This window comes from Dipodomys spectabilis, unplaced genomic scaffold, assembly GCF_019054845.1.
Source record: "Dipodomys spectabilis isolate Male_0828 unplaced genomic scaffold, ASM1905484v1 ptg000210l, whole genome shotgun sequence".
In the NCBI taxonomy this organism is placed as follows: Eukaryota; Metazoa; Chordata; class Mammalia; order Rodentia; family Heteromyidae; genus Dipodomys; species Dipodomys spectabilis.
The window spans coordinates 8463709-8477500 of record NW_024870887.1 but is presented as its reverse complement, the minus strand read 5'-3'; the positions used below and the strand labels follow the sequence as shown (position 1 = coordinate 8477500).

Here is a 13792-nt window from a genome sequence, read left to right as displayed (position 1 = left end):
CACCTGGTGCCTTTATCAAGGACAAAGAACCCCAGCAAATGTTATTTCAAACACACAAAAGCGAATTTCCCTGAAGGACAAAGGGCAAAGACGGTACAAGGTGGTGCTGGAAGGGCATTTCAAGAGAACAGAGTCGTTTTTCATCAGCTGATTTCAAAGCGGAAAACCAGAACAGCCAAGACGGTTACTTTCAAGGTACATTTGGTTACTTGTTAATTAGAAACCAAAGAGATTTTTGTGTGCGTGTGTGTGATCAGATTATCTCCCATCACAACACCATTAGTTGCTCTACTTTAGCCCTAAATTAGATTCTGCTATGACGTCTGTGAGATTATCATCATAATGAAATTAATTTTATGTAACAGAATACGGCCAGATATTTTCTCACCATTTCCATGCAGCCCAGCTTAGGAAAATGAACATGAATAACATGGAGACTCCAAAGTCCAGAATGTACCACAATTAAAATGTCAAAAGTGCTCCTGACACCAAGGTGTCACCTGTCAATCAAATTCCCCTCCCTGGGAACTGAAGCCTGATTTCTCTTCTCTACTGTCTTCTCTGTCTTATTGATTTTGATAGGATTGATTACAGATCTTAACTCAGATAGGAATTAAGAGAATTTAATTAAGTTGGTAAATACCATTTATATTTATTAGGGGATTCAGTTGGTTGTATTTAAGTTGACTTACTGAGTTCAAAAGAGTTCATTAAAGGCCATGTGCTGGCAGGGCACGTCTGTAATTTCAGGTAGGATCACAGTTCAAGGCTATTGCCAGCAGAAAACTCTGCACGACTCCATCTCTACAAGCCAACAAAAAGTAGGGCTGGAATGTATTCATTACCTGACTTACTGTAACCCCTCTGTACATCACCTTTATAATAACAATAATTTCTTTTTAAAAAGTAGGGATGCAGGCATGGTTGAAGTGGTAGAATATCTGCTAAGCAAGTATGAAGCTTTGAGTTCAAACCCCAGCATCATCAGAAACAAACCGATGAAAGAGAGGTAAAAAGGAAGGAAGCAAGGAAAGAGAAAAGGAAAGAAAGCTGCTTAAATATTGAAGAAGAAAACATTTATAGCACAGTGGACCCTTTGAGCTAGGTGAGGACCTTCAGAGAAAATCAAGCATGTAACATTTACCAATAAAGACCAAGTGTTTATGAAGTTGCCAGAATATTGTATAGAGAAATAACTCAAATCTCTCCCTTGAGTAAAAATTGCTCTGTGTCATAGAAACTTAGTGAACTTAGGCCAACAAAGTGTCTACTGTACTTAGTATCTGAAAATCCGGGATTTCACATTTAGAATCAGATGCTCTGGGTGTACATTTAAAACCCAACACTGGACTATCCCTTCCAGGTGCTTTCCTTCTAGGACACGAATCACAGTCAGGGTTTGGAAGCCATTGGAACCCACAGAAGCCCTTCAGAACTGCACAGTGCAATTAGGCTCCGCATTAGTTCCTGAACCCTGGCATCCTACATTGGTTTTGATTTTTGGCTGCCTTTGAAGAGACTCCTAGCACTGCATTACAGGACAGACATGTGGACTAAGCATCAGCTCAACTTATTCCTGGAATAGGAGTTATAATAATCTTTGCTAACATTTAAGAGCATTGACCAAAGGTCAACAATCTCCTCTGCACTACAGCATTTAATTGTGAGCACCCCCTGGGGGCAGGTGTTGGTACTGCCATTTCACAAAGGAGGAAACTCACAAGGCAGGTGACATGTGCATACTTCACTATTGAATATTATTTTATAAGAATCCCTTTTAGGGAAAAACAATGTCATTCTCTGGGAAGAGTCAGAGGAAATTTTCTAAATCAATCAATCAATCAGTAAATCAATCCTTTCCATTGCCTATGATACTTGATTTCAATCTATTTCCATGGATACCAACACAGTTTCAAATTAACTGGCCCACCTGTTTAGAAAACACCTAGATATGCACACAATACTACATTCCATCTGCAGCATGATAGCTACTCCACCTAGGAGGCCCCTTACATTTTCCTAGCTTAATATTCGTTTTCTATTACACTTGCTTCAGATACTTTTTCTTTTATCATAAGTCCCAGAACTTAGGATAGAAAAGATAAAAGCTTCCATACTGAGACAGTGTGAATGACAACAGCTTCACACTGGGGTCTCAGCTTGGGATAATGGAGGTTGAAGGAACTTGCCCAGCCGCACCAGACAGAATCAGTGCCAAAAGGACAATCAGACCGTTGGACTGCTTCAACCGAAGGCGGCCACTATTTCCTCAGTCTCACATGGAGGGTGTTACAAAATTATTATTAACATTCTTTGGAAACATATTTCTTGGAAAAGCCTTTAAAACTCTAACTGCTGAAAGGCCTTTTGCAGTAACTGCCCAGTTACAATATTATTTCAAGTTCAGTCCCCGAGTCAAATCCCCGTCTTCCTTCACACCTCTGAGGATATTACAAAACATTCTTACACAGACATCTCTGGGAACGTGTAAGGAATCACTGGCTCAGCTATCTTAAGGCAGACTCCAAATGCTTGTAGTTTTGCAAAACCTGGACAGGTAAAGATGGACTAGATCAGCTATCACAACGTCTGACACGTTTTTTTAGTATAGCAAATGGTGACTTCTTTAAATCAGATGATCGTGTGTTTAGAACATTAATGTTTAGTCACAGAGGATCCTAGGTCTGAATTTCATCTTACATTCTGTTAAATACAAAGCATTGGTTCCATCTTTTTTCTTTTTCTTTTTTTGGCCCAGTACAGTAACAGGTGTGGACTGGATTGGACAGTGAAGGAAGGGATATGTAAATGTCTAAAACTGAAAACAGGTGAGCTATAAATATTCAGATTTCATTTGAGATACTTCTCTCTCCTTGTAAACCCCAATGTGTACATAAATGTGCACGGTGATCATCTTTAGCACCAAGACGAAGATGAGTACCCTCTTCCAAATAACTGCCATTCCAGAGAGTGGGGGAGTAAGCAGAGTGGGGGGGGGGCAGGCAATACATAGCTGCTTGCCTAGCAGGCCCCCACTAGCTGCACAGTCCCAGCATGCCTTGCTGCTGTTTCCTTGTATTGGTCACTCATTTGACCCTTGTATGGAGGCAGTGATGGGACATTCCTTGCCCAGTCAGACCCTTCATTTAATCGACGTGTTTCATACCAGGTGTGGAGCCATCCGTCAGTTGCATTCACTTAGAACACTCACAACGGAGAGCCAAGTCTTGATTTCCTATCCAGAGCTCGAGAGCCTTCTTTGCATGAGTGATTCTAATGAGCACTGTACAAGTAAAACACTTTAAGCAGGATAAACATGAGTAAAGAGTAAAAGGGTATACACACAGAGTTCATCAGCCCATTTAAAATATATTTTCCTTTCAAATTGTTGTGCAAGTGATGTTTTCTTACACTTGTTTAAGAAAATATGTTTTTTAAAAATATATGGCATAGATACTATTTTATATAAATCAGGTGGATAGCTATGCCTCTATCTATCTATCTATCTATCTATCTATCTATCTATCTATCTATCTATCTATCTATCCATCCATATATTATATGGGTATGAATGTACATAAGTATGTATGTGTTAATACAAGAGATCAAAATCTGGGCTTTGTGGGGCTGGGAAGGTGGCTCATTGGTAGAACACTTGCCTTGCATGCATGAGGCCCTGGGTTCAATTCCTTAGCACCACATAAGCAAAAAGAAAAAAGCCGCAAGTGGCACTGTGGCTCAAGTGGTAGAGCGCTAGTCTTGAGCTGAAGAGCTGAGGGACAGTGCCCAGGCCCAGAGTTTAGGATCCACGACCGGACACCCCCCCCCCAAAAAAAATCTAGGCTTCGTGTTCTTGCTTGCCTTTTCCACTTCAGCTGACACTCTACTATACCTCCACTTTTAGCTTTTTTTCTGGATAATTGGAGATAAGAGTCTGTTAGATTTGTACTGCACTCACTCTGAACTGCTGTCCTCAGATCTCTGCCTCCTGAATATCAATGACTAAAGGAGCCTGTGTTGTGTTGGGCATGCCCACTCATCAGCCAATACCCAACTGAGGGAAGTTACAGCCCATTTTCCTTGTAATGCTGTCATTCAAGTACATCTAGTTCTGCTGAAGTCCCAGAATGAGGATTTTGCACCAGGTATAGTGTTACCTCTACATGTTCAAACCCTTCTCCTTGCAACATGGAAGGCACTGTATTCTGACTGGTATTAGGGTTTTACTAAAAATGGAAGACTTCCCAATTTGTCTTGTGCCACTTCCATTTTCTTTGGGACACACACACACACACACACACACACACACACACACACACACACACACACACACACACACACACACACACTGAGACAGCATATTTCCACATAGTTCAGGATGGCCTGAAATTTGCAATCCTCCTGCCTCAATCTCCCTAATGCTGAAATTATAAGCATACACCACCTTACCTCACTGGGACAGATTTGATACTTTTATGTATACTAACGAAGTAGGGGTTTCATTATTACATTCCTATATATGTATATGGTATAACTTCATCATAGTCACCCCTCATTCCCGTCCTCTCCCTTTACTTTTTTTGGTGCTGGATCTTCTGGGGTTTGAACTCAGGGCCATGAGCTCTTTTGCTCAAGGCCAGTACTCTATCTAACATTTGAGCCACTGTGTCACTTCTTCTGGGTGCTTATTTGGAGATAAGAGTGTCAAGGACTTTATTGCCTGGACTCGCTGAGTAGCTAGGATTACAGGTGTGAGCATCATCCAACTTCCCTATACTTTTTAAAAGCTATTCTTAGCTTGCTACACTGAAACTCTCTCAAGACTGAGACCTGAACATTGTCCTGGGTTGCAGTACATGGGCATACCAACAGGTGGAGCTCTGCCAACACATTTTTTTTTTTTCCTACAAAGAACTGTAAAGATTCTCTCACTAGCTCATTTACTATGTTCAGCTTACTTAGGTCTGCAACAACTATTTATTAAAGGTGAAATTATTTTTACAATATGCCAATAGACACTAGTATCCCTGAATACTTTTGATTATCGTATTCAAATGTCTAATTTTCTTTCATGTAGATCAGAGATGATTATTTCCATGAGATAACTTTAAAATTCATTCATATTTATGAGACAGAGAGAGAGAGAGAGAGGGAGGGAGGAAGGGAGGGAGAGAGAGGGAGAAGGAGAGGGAGAGAGAGAGAGAGGGAGAGAGAGAGAGGGAGGGAGAAAGGAGACACCTAGTTCAACGGCTTGAACTGAGCCTCACATGGCTTTTTGGTTCACTGCTGGTGCTCTACCACACAGCCTGTTTGCCTTTTTGACTGGTTCATTGGGTGTAGAAGCTGCACAGGCTAGCTTTAAACTAAAATCCTCAGATCTCAGGCTCCTGAATAGCTAGAATTACAGGCGTGAGCCACTGGTGACCAGTTTAAGTTTATATTTTTAAGAGTATGCAAACATCAAAAAAATCATTTTAAACTAAGTGATAAGCATCATGCACAGTTTTATTTACCAAGAATTACTGGCTTGCTTTAGTTAACTATACATCTGTGTGTAGGGGTGGGCACAGACTGGGGGGTGCACTGTCTAATTTTACTATGCTCAACGTTAGCTCTGAAAAGTTAGGTAGGTGTTCTATCTCCTTACACACATAAGAACACATTTAAATTTGTTTTAATTCTTCACTTGGTTACTTTTGTATTCTAGGGGAGACTACTTATTAAAGATAAGCTTGGAGGTCTTGGGCAATGTGGAGGTGGTTAGAACACAGAGCCCGGGGTTGGGATGCCAGGATCCACCTTGCGCCTAATGAGAGGTGTGAGCATTTCAGAGCTTCCTCCTACCACACGTGACCCATGTACAGGTAAGAGGGCAATCCTGGAGAACTAGACGGCTCCACACACAACTTGTGAGCAGCATCTGGGACTGTGCTACATAGACGTTCATCAAACTACCATCATTTTATTATAGCTGAAACTCAGCAGAACCAAGCTATAAGAAATTACTCCAATAAATTCCATATCCACAAAGATCTGAGATGTGTCTAGCCTGGTCCACACTGCCTAGATACATCAAGCAATGCTCACCCTCTTGTTGTGACATGAACAGAGTGATCTGCTTTGCTTGGAATTGGTTGACTTAAACATGTTAGCTTTGTTTCTCAGACACTCACATGACATGATGTTTTTTTTTTTTTAAAAGACCAAATATGTGGATCAGCCGCCAAAAACACCTTGGGAGTGGGCAGAAGTCAGGGGCATTGGACAAGGGGAACAAGAGGAAGTGGCAAGGGAAAGGGAATAGAGCAAGGCAGGCTTCTAGAGCTGTAGAAGGGGAGGGCTGTTCCCACCCATGACATAGATGCTTCTGTTATGTCTGTAGTATTGTCACAAATAACATAGGACTCTGCCAAATTAGCCTGCTGTTTGGCCTCTCTGAGGACTGACATGATATCTAATTGACCCAGAAATGTCCTGAATTAATAGATTAATGCTGGGTTATCGAATGCAACCCATCCACCTGTACTCACTGCCCCAGTCTGTGGTCCCAACCCACAAGATGCCACTTAACCATTTAAGATGGCCCTGTGCACACATCCCCTTCCTACCAGTTCTCTCAGATAGGCTTTGCCAAGAACAGATGCCCAAGGCCTACCCGACCAGAAGTGTGAACTCTTACTCTGGAGTTAGGACTTACTGAACAGAACACTGTACTTTTGTGCTCAAAGCTGATGAGCAGTGGTTTCTCCAGCACCGATCCCATCAGTGACAGGCTCTGCCCCACAGCAGCGCTGTGCTCCTGGGGAGCCAAGGAACAGCCCAGGGCTCAGATTCACAGATACCATGCAGTCCCAACTAATCATCAAGGTGTTCATGTTTAGAAGGTTCAAAGACAAAAGTCATGAGGGAACCTGTTTTTACAATTCACACTCTCTTAGTAGGTTTTAACACAAAGGTTATATGGCAATGTTATCTATCTGTCTGTCTGTCTGTCTGTTTATTTATTTATTTATTTGAAGCAGGGTCTTGCTAAATAGCCCAGCTTAGTTTTGGTCTACCTATCCTCTTGACTGAGTTGCTGAGATTACAGAAGTGTACCATCACACCTAGCTTCAATAATTTTTCTTATGCATTGATAGAAATTAAACCCTGAACCTTGCACGTTAGGCAAATGCTCTACCATTAAGCTTCATCCTGAACCTTTTCTGTGTGTGCGTGTGTGGCAGGTTCTTATTCTGTCCTCAAACTTGTCAGTCTCCAGTTTCTACATGGCTGGGATGACAGGCCTGGACCATTCATGTCTTTCTTATGTAACTAGAGTATTTCTTATCCTCAGATGCTTAGGATCCAAAGTGCTTCATATCTGGGAGTTTTTAAGAGTTAGGTAGACTTTAATCAGGTAAGTGTCTCAAATAAAAGAAAAAAAATCTTAAATGCTGCAAAACCTAACCTTTTTGGAGCATCCCAGGTTTCTGGATTTCCCTCTAAGGCGACCCAGCCCATCCAGCTCATTCAGAGGTTGACATACAAATCTGGATTTTGACCTACAATGATTTTTCTTTTTTGGTCTAGAGTCTAGGACTCTTTGTTCTATGTAGAAACCATGAAGAATGAGGGCTGCAGGGTGGTGAGGGAATGAAGAGTCAGGAAATATAAATTCTCAAGAGCTATGCCACCGATGGCTGAGTTAGGTTTCTTCAGGTCGTTTATCATTCTTTAGGGAAATGGAATAACAGTTTCAAAAATTAATGACAGGGTCTGGCTTGGAGGTAAACCAGGAGCCAGATGTTTCTATAATCCAGTCTCCCCCCAACTTCCCCCAAACCTGCGACTAAATAAGATCTAAAAGAAGGGCCAGGCTCCAAAGATGGCGAGAGAGCTGTGTCCCGCCGGCCTCCTGCAGGCCAAACAGGCTCACCTGAGTCCTTCATGGGGCAGAGGGCACACTGCATGCCCCAGGCCTCGCCGTACAAGCAGCAGCACTCGGTGTACGTGGTCTGCTTGCCCACGAGAGGACGGCTGCACACGTACTCATCACTCAGATGCTCCCAGCACAGATCCTGGTAGACATCCGTTTCTTCTATTTGTTCTAGAAGGGAAGACAGGGTTCCATGACAATCCGTCTGTGACTCCTATGTCATCCATACTGGTAGAAGCCAGTGAGCCTCCGTTTCCATCCCTAGTTCTAAGTCTGCATCCAGCCTGGCCTTTCCGTGGATCAAACCAACCTCTGTCATCTCCAACTGAGAGTCACGCCTTCCCTCCATCAGCTGAAATCCAGCCTGCCCACCACTTCCTGGTTGATTCCTTTCCTCTGTAGTGTCCCCTCATTACAGAAAATGCTCCTCACGCTTGTCAGTCCTCAGTGGACTTCCCTTTCTTCCAATCTCCACCTTTTCATATTTCCTGCTCGGTCATATCTATCATGGTTTTCAATACCACGTGTCTGGATTCACACACTCATCATCTCCTTTGACAATGCCCGGGACTCCTGACCATCTCTCTAGTTCTAACTAATTCTAACTCCATTATAATTTGTCTGTCATTCAATTGACTTTATCCATAGCAATCTCCCGAACGTGATGATGGATTCATTTTGCCTGTAATCAGTGTCACGCATCTCCCCAGAGAGGAGCAGAGAATCTAATCAATCAATGAAGTTCAAGGCTTTCTATCGCCTTGTTGAACTCCATAGTCTCTGCTGTTAGCCTGCCTGCATCCTACATGCATTCCAGACAAATCATTCTCCCAGGCTGGAGCTCCTCCTCAGCTGTCCCTGAAGGTCAAGTGTGATGAACCCTCAGGCCTGGGACAGCTTTGCCATTTGCTCAGCCACTCAGTATTCTGCTATCGGTTTACTCATACATGCAAAATATTAAATCTCCGGTATAGCAATCATATGCATTGTTTTTAATTACTTAGAGACATTCAAGAAACTTGTCTGCCTATTTTTCAATGGTGCACAGTTAATCGAAAGGAAAACCTTAGGATCTTCATCTAAACTTAAATTTGTACCTCACATCCAAACCTACCATTTGATTCTGTTGGACGTATGCATCTTTTCTCTGAAGCATCCAGGACCATGGGATGGGTACAGAAGCAGTTGTAAGAGCCTTCTGTGTTCACGCACTGGCCATCAACACAACTGTTGGGGTCTTGACATTCGTCCAGATCTTAAGAGAGGTAATACAATGACTAAGGAAGATCAGCAATCCGTTGGACCTCATAGACATCCCAAGGCTAACACATTACCACATTGAATCCAGATTCCGGAGGCTGGCACTTTTCACATTATTTACACACCATCATCCAAATGAGAACAGCTCTGACTAAAGCCGCAAGTCATACTTATTGGGAAAAACCAGTGTTACTGCTACTGCTATTGCTATTAAATATGAAAGAAAACATCTACCCACAGGATACACTTAGAAATTTAAGGTCATGCATTTTTATGATAGTTTTAAAAGTGATTTCCTCTTGCTGCTGAGCATATATGGTTTTCTGCTTAAGTATTTCAGCCAGTGTCAGAATTTTAAAATGACGTTCACTTCCATGGGATAAATGATGAAACAGGAGGTTCCGCAGACCAACAGAACTCTTCAGTCAGACCAGTGACCTGAATGAGAATTCCACACAGGGGATTTAAAGCAAGAGCTCTAAAAGCCATCCAAAGAGGAGACTGGACGGACTATTTCTCCTTCTTAAATCTTGCTCAAGGAGGCGACCCATAAAACATGAACGTATCTTTTGGAGACACGATTTAGATGCAAAGGCATCGCTTTTCTTACAGAGCATTACTTATTTCTTCCATCTGGTCTTAGCACAGCACAGGACAGGACAGCCTCTCAGCGCTTACCGAAACACTGCAGTTTCACAGGATCGTAGTACGTTCCCTGCTTACAGTAACATTCGTACCCAGGCTGAGTGTTCAAACAGAAACCATTTTTGCAGATTTCCTGGCCAAACAGTACACATTCATCAGCATCTGTGGGGGAAAAAGTATTTTTAAAAAGACAAAGAAAAGCTAGTTTTGATTTTCCACATAGAAAGAAGTCTCTAACCAATATTAGACTTCAAGTGAACAAATATACATCATATCTATACTCCAAAGAATCTTATAGACCACAGCAATATACATGTGTTAAATTTAAGGCTAATTGGAAGATGGAGAAATGCTATCAGATGAGGTCTGTTTATGAAACAATGGCCCAAAGGGTTCTGGAGAAGGTGTATTTGTAATTGGGTTTCTGAGATTGATAGAAATAGCCTATGGATCCATAGAAGCATCAACCACATTCTCTCAAGAATATACTTTAGCTGGGAAGGTGGCTCAGTGGTACAGCACTTGCCTTGTAAGCCTGAGGCCCTGGGTTCGATTCCTCAGCACCATATAAGCAAAAAGAAAAAAGCCGGAAGTGGCGCTGTGGCTCAAGTGGTAAAGCGCTAGCCTTGAGCTGAAGAGCTGAGGGACAGCACCCAGGCCCAGCCCTCCCCCCCAAAAAAGAATATACTTTATAGCTGGGTGCCTGTGGCTCATGATCTGTCATCTTAGCTACTTGGGAGGCAAAGAACAAGAAGATTATGGTTTAGTGGTAGCCTGGACCAGAAAGTTCATGATACCTCCTCTTCTCAACCCATAGCTGGGCGTCAGGTATCCCATGCTACTTGGGAGGCTGGGATTGGAAGGATCATAGTACCAGGCCAGCCCAGGAGAAATGTTCAAGAGTCTCCATCTTCATAGAGGGAAGCTAGACTCCAATGAGCACCTGTTGGGGAAGCTTAAAGCAAGTGATCATAGCTTCAGGTGCACACTTGGGTGAGAGATGAGACTCTACCCTTAAAACAGCCAGTGACAAACAGGGTTGGAGGTGTGACTCCAAAGTATCAGAGCAGCCCTAGCAAGCTTGAGGCCCTGAGTTCAAATGTCCAGTACCACCAAAAACGAACAACCCAGTTCCTAGTTGAGATGTACAAAGTATGAGGAGTTTTGACAATGCAATCAAAGGCAAGCAAAGAAAACCACAAGTTGTTAAGCAGGGTGGTAGGTTCATTCCTGCAGGTCTGAGAACTCATGGCCTTCCCAGATCACTCAGCGATAAATTGGAAATAAAGGTATGCCAGTCCAATAAGAGTCAGAGAATCGATGAGATAAGAAGACACTCCAAAGTTATTTATACCGCTATTAGCATCAGTGCTGGTGCTTTAGAGCAAATGCCATATAGCACTCATGCTAAAACTTGGGGACTCCACAGATGACTGGCTCAAATTTACACAGATGGAAAAAGGTAGAGCCAAGAAAAAAACCCCATATAGTCATTTCAATCTGAATCCAATCTTCTCCCAGCCCCTTTGCAGGAGTGTTAAGGCAGAGTGAGGAGGAATTTATTTTTATACAGAAGAGAAGATGGCTTTATGGTGAAATTGGGGTCCTGTTCATAATATGAAGCAAAATTTAACTACATTCCTGTAAAAATATAGTACGTGATATTTATGAACTTGAAAACCATTCAACACGTAGTACAAACCAAGTCTTCTTGTGATTATTCAATGGTTCTAAATAATAGATGTATATTAAAAACACAAATGGAATTTCTTACTAAGCTACTGAATTATTCCATATTATTCAAACACTGCTTTTCCAAAAATGAGCAGACAATAAAACCATATTTGTAGTTCTCTTTCCAGCCACTTAGCAGTTTTTAATATTAGACTATAATGATAAAATGTCATATGTGTATTAAAGTTTACTCTCATAAGAACAGGCAAATTAAGTAGTCACTGAGGAAATATATGTAAATATTTGCCCAAATTAACAGGCTGCACATTTTAGAATAGTATAGTAGTAGAATTAAACATTGAAAACATCTGCTTTAGTTTTCTTCTTTTCCATTTCTCATTATGAATCTGCAGCCATTAAAAATGGCAAGATAACTTCTATAAACATAAGAACCGTATCTTGATTGAGGATCAGAAAAGAGACAGGATAATGGACAAGTCTTTATGGTCAAAACCTCTGTGAATTCTAATAACATGCCTTTACAATATCAGAATAAAGTCAAGTAATTGCTGAGGACAGACTTTTGTGGTTATCAGTGTAACACAGAGGATCTCATTTAATCCTCATGTTAACCTTTAGAACATTATTCCTACCCCAGAGCTGAGCAGATGGGCAGTCAGAAAAGTGGACTCCCAAGATTGTCTCAAAGTTGTGATCGCAAGTCACGGATCTGTCCAAAGTTCCCTGTGGCCTCCTCCCTGTGGCAATTAGGGTTTTGCAATTCATTTCTTTTTTTTTCTTTCTTTTCCTTTTTTATTTTTTTTGTCAGTCATGATGCTGTCCCTCAGTTCTTCAGTTCAAAGTTAGAGCTCTATCAGTTGAGCCACAGCACCACTTCTGGCTTTTTCTGCTTACGTGGTGCTAGGGAATCAAACCCAGGGCCTCATGCATCCAAGGCAAGCACTCTACCACTGAGCCACCTTCCCAGCCCCTGCAATTCATTTCTATGGCCCAGAAGGACACCACAATTCTGTGTGACCCAAGCTATGCCTCTACCATGATGTCTGAGGGGTGTTTCCACTTGATTCTGACCTTTGTAGTTCTCACCACCCGTGTTGTAGGATGATTCTCCTGCAGGGACAAATCCTTTCCCTCCAGGACACATTTCCGCGAACTCGGCTGATTTTAGGAGAGGAAAAAGAAAAGAGAAATACATTGAAAAAGGAGGGAAGGAGGGAGGGGAGGAAAAGTCCCCCACATCTTTCCCTAAACTCAGGTTTTAATTCAACTTTGCTTTTCCAGGTTCAGTCACTTAAATGCAATCCAGGCAAATAAATTCAACACAATCTCAGAGCTACAGTTAGATGCAAATATAGCCAATGACTTCATAATTTTATTCACACACACACACATACACACACACACACAAAGTTCCTGCTTCCTCCACATTTTACTTGATGATTTTTATTTCTGTACTACCATGGTATATAATATTTTTTTAAAGGTTTAGTTAAGAGTCTATAAAGGAAAAATCTTAGCTTAACTATATTTCAGGGTAAAGTTCTGTCATACACAGTAAAGGTTGATCTTCATATAAAAATGAGAATAGAAATGAATTATCTTTTTTCCCCTCCAAAATATCCTATGCAGGAACAGGACCTCCTGGGATGGGCAGAGTTTAAGAATTCATGCTGAGACGTGAGGGATGAGGGAGTGAAGCCAGCTCACCACAGAGGAATTTCTCCTGACCTCAAGTCCCTACCTTAGGCCATGTCAACCTCCAGGTCTCAAAGTCATAAAGTCTCAAGGTCATTTCCAGGCCCACGGCCACCCCATGTCCCCGTACCAACATGACCATCACACTCAGCAGATCTTACCAGTCCCCAGGACCGGACAGGGGAAGATCTCACAGTTGTCTCCCCAACCAGCTCCTGATGTACAGCAGCATTCTTGTTTGGTGACGTTGGGGGCCAGTACATTATCACAGAGACTGGCATCGTTGAGGTTATAGTAGCATTCTTTCTTTTCCTCTCTGGGTTGATCTACGTCTACATCTAAACAGAGAAGAGCCAGTGTTGACCAGACATCTCGGATTTACCTTATCCAACACACAACACAGTTTACAGTACAATGGGAAATGTGTTTTGAAAAGTAAAGAGAAAAAAATAACCACGATGGAGAAAAAAGCAGTGAATGTGTCCCCAAGCTTTTCCATTGTCAAGGTCCAGCTCCTCCATTTCAATGGGACTTCGAATATTGGTGGGTTTCTAATGCACACCAAGAGCGTAAATCTGT

The 13792-nt window shown here is 42.0% G+C and overlaps 1 protein-coding gene across 11 annotated transcripts in view; it reads right to left on the bottom strand.

Annotated features, from left to right (window-relative positions):
* Positions 1–13792, bottom strand: part of Ltbp1 (latent transforming growth factor beta binding protein 1) — a 400428-nt gene that overhangs the window by 17090 nt on the left and 369546 nt on the right. For all 11 annotated transcript variants that reach the window (XM_042696612.1, XM_042696614.1, XM_042696613.1 and 8 more), the window contains 5 exons: positions 13375–13551; positions 12590–12676; positions 9857–9985; positions 9033–9173; positions 7919–8089 (listed from right to left, as the gene is read on the bottom strand). In XM_042696612.1, coding sequence (XP_042552546.1) covers positions 7919–8089; positions 9033–9173; positions 9857–9985; positions 12590–12676; positions 13375–13551 — 705 coding nt within the window. The remainder of the gene's footprint in view (positions 1–7918; positions 8090–9032; positions 9174–9856; positions 9986–12589; positions 12677–13374; positions 13552–13792) is intronic.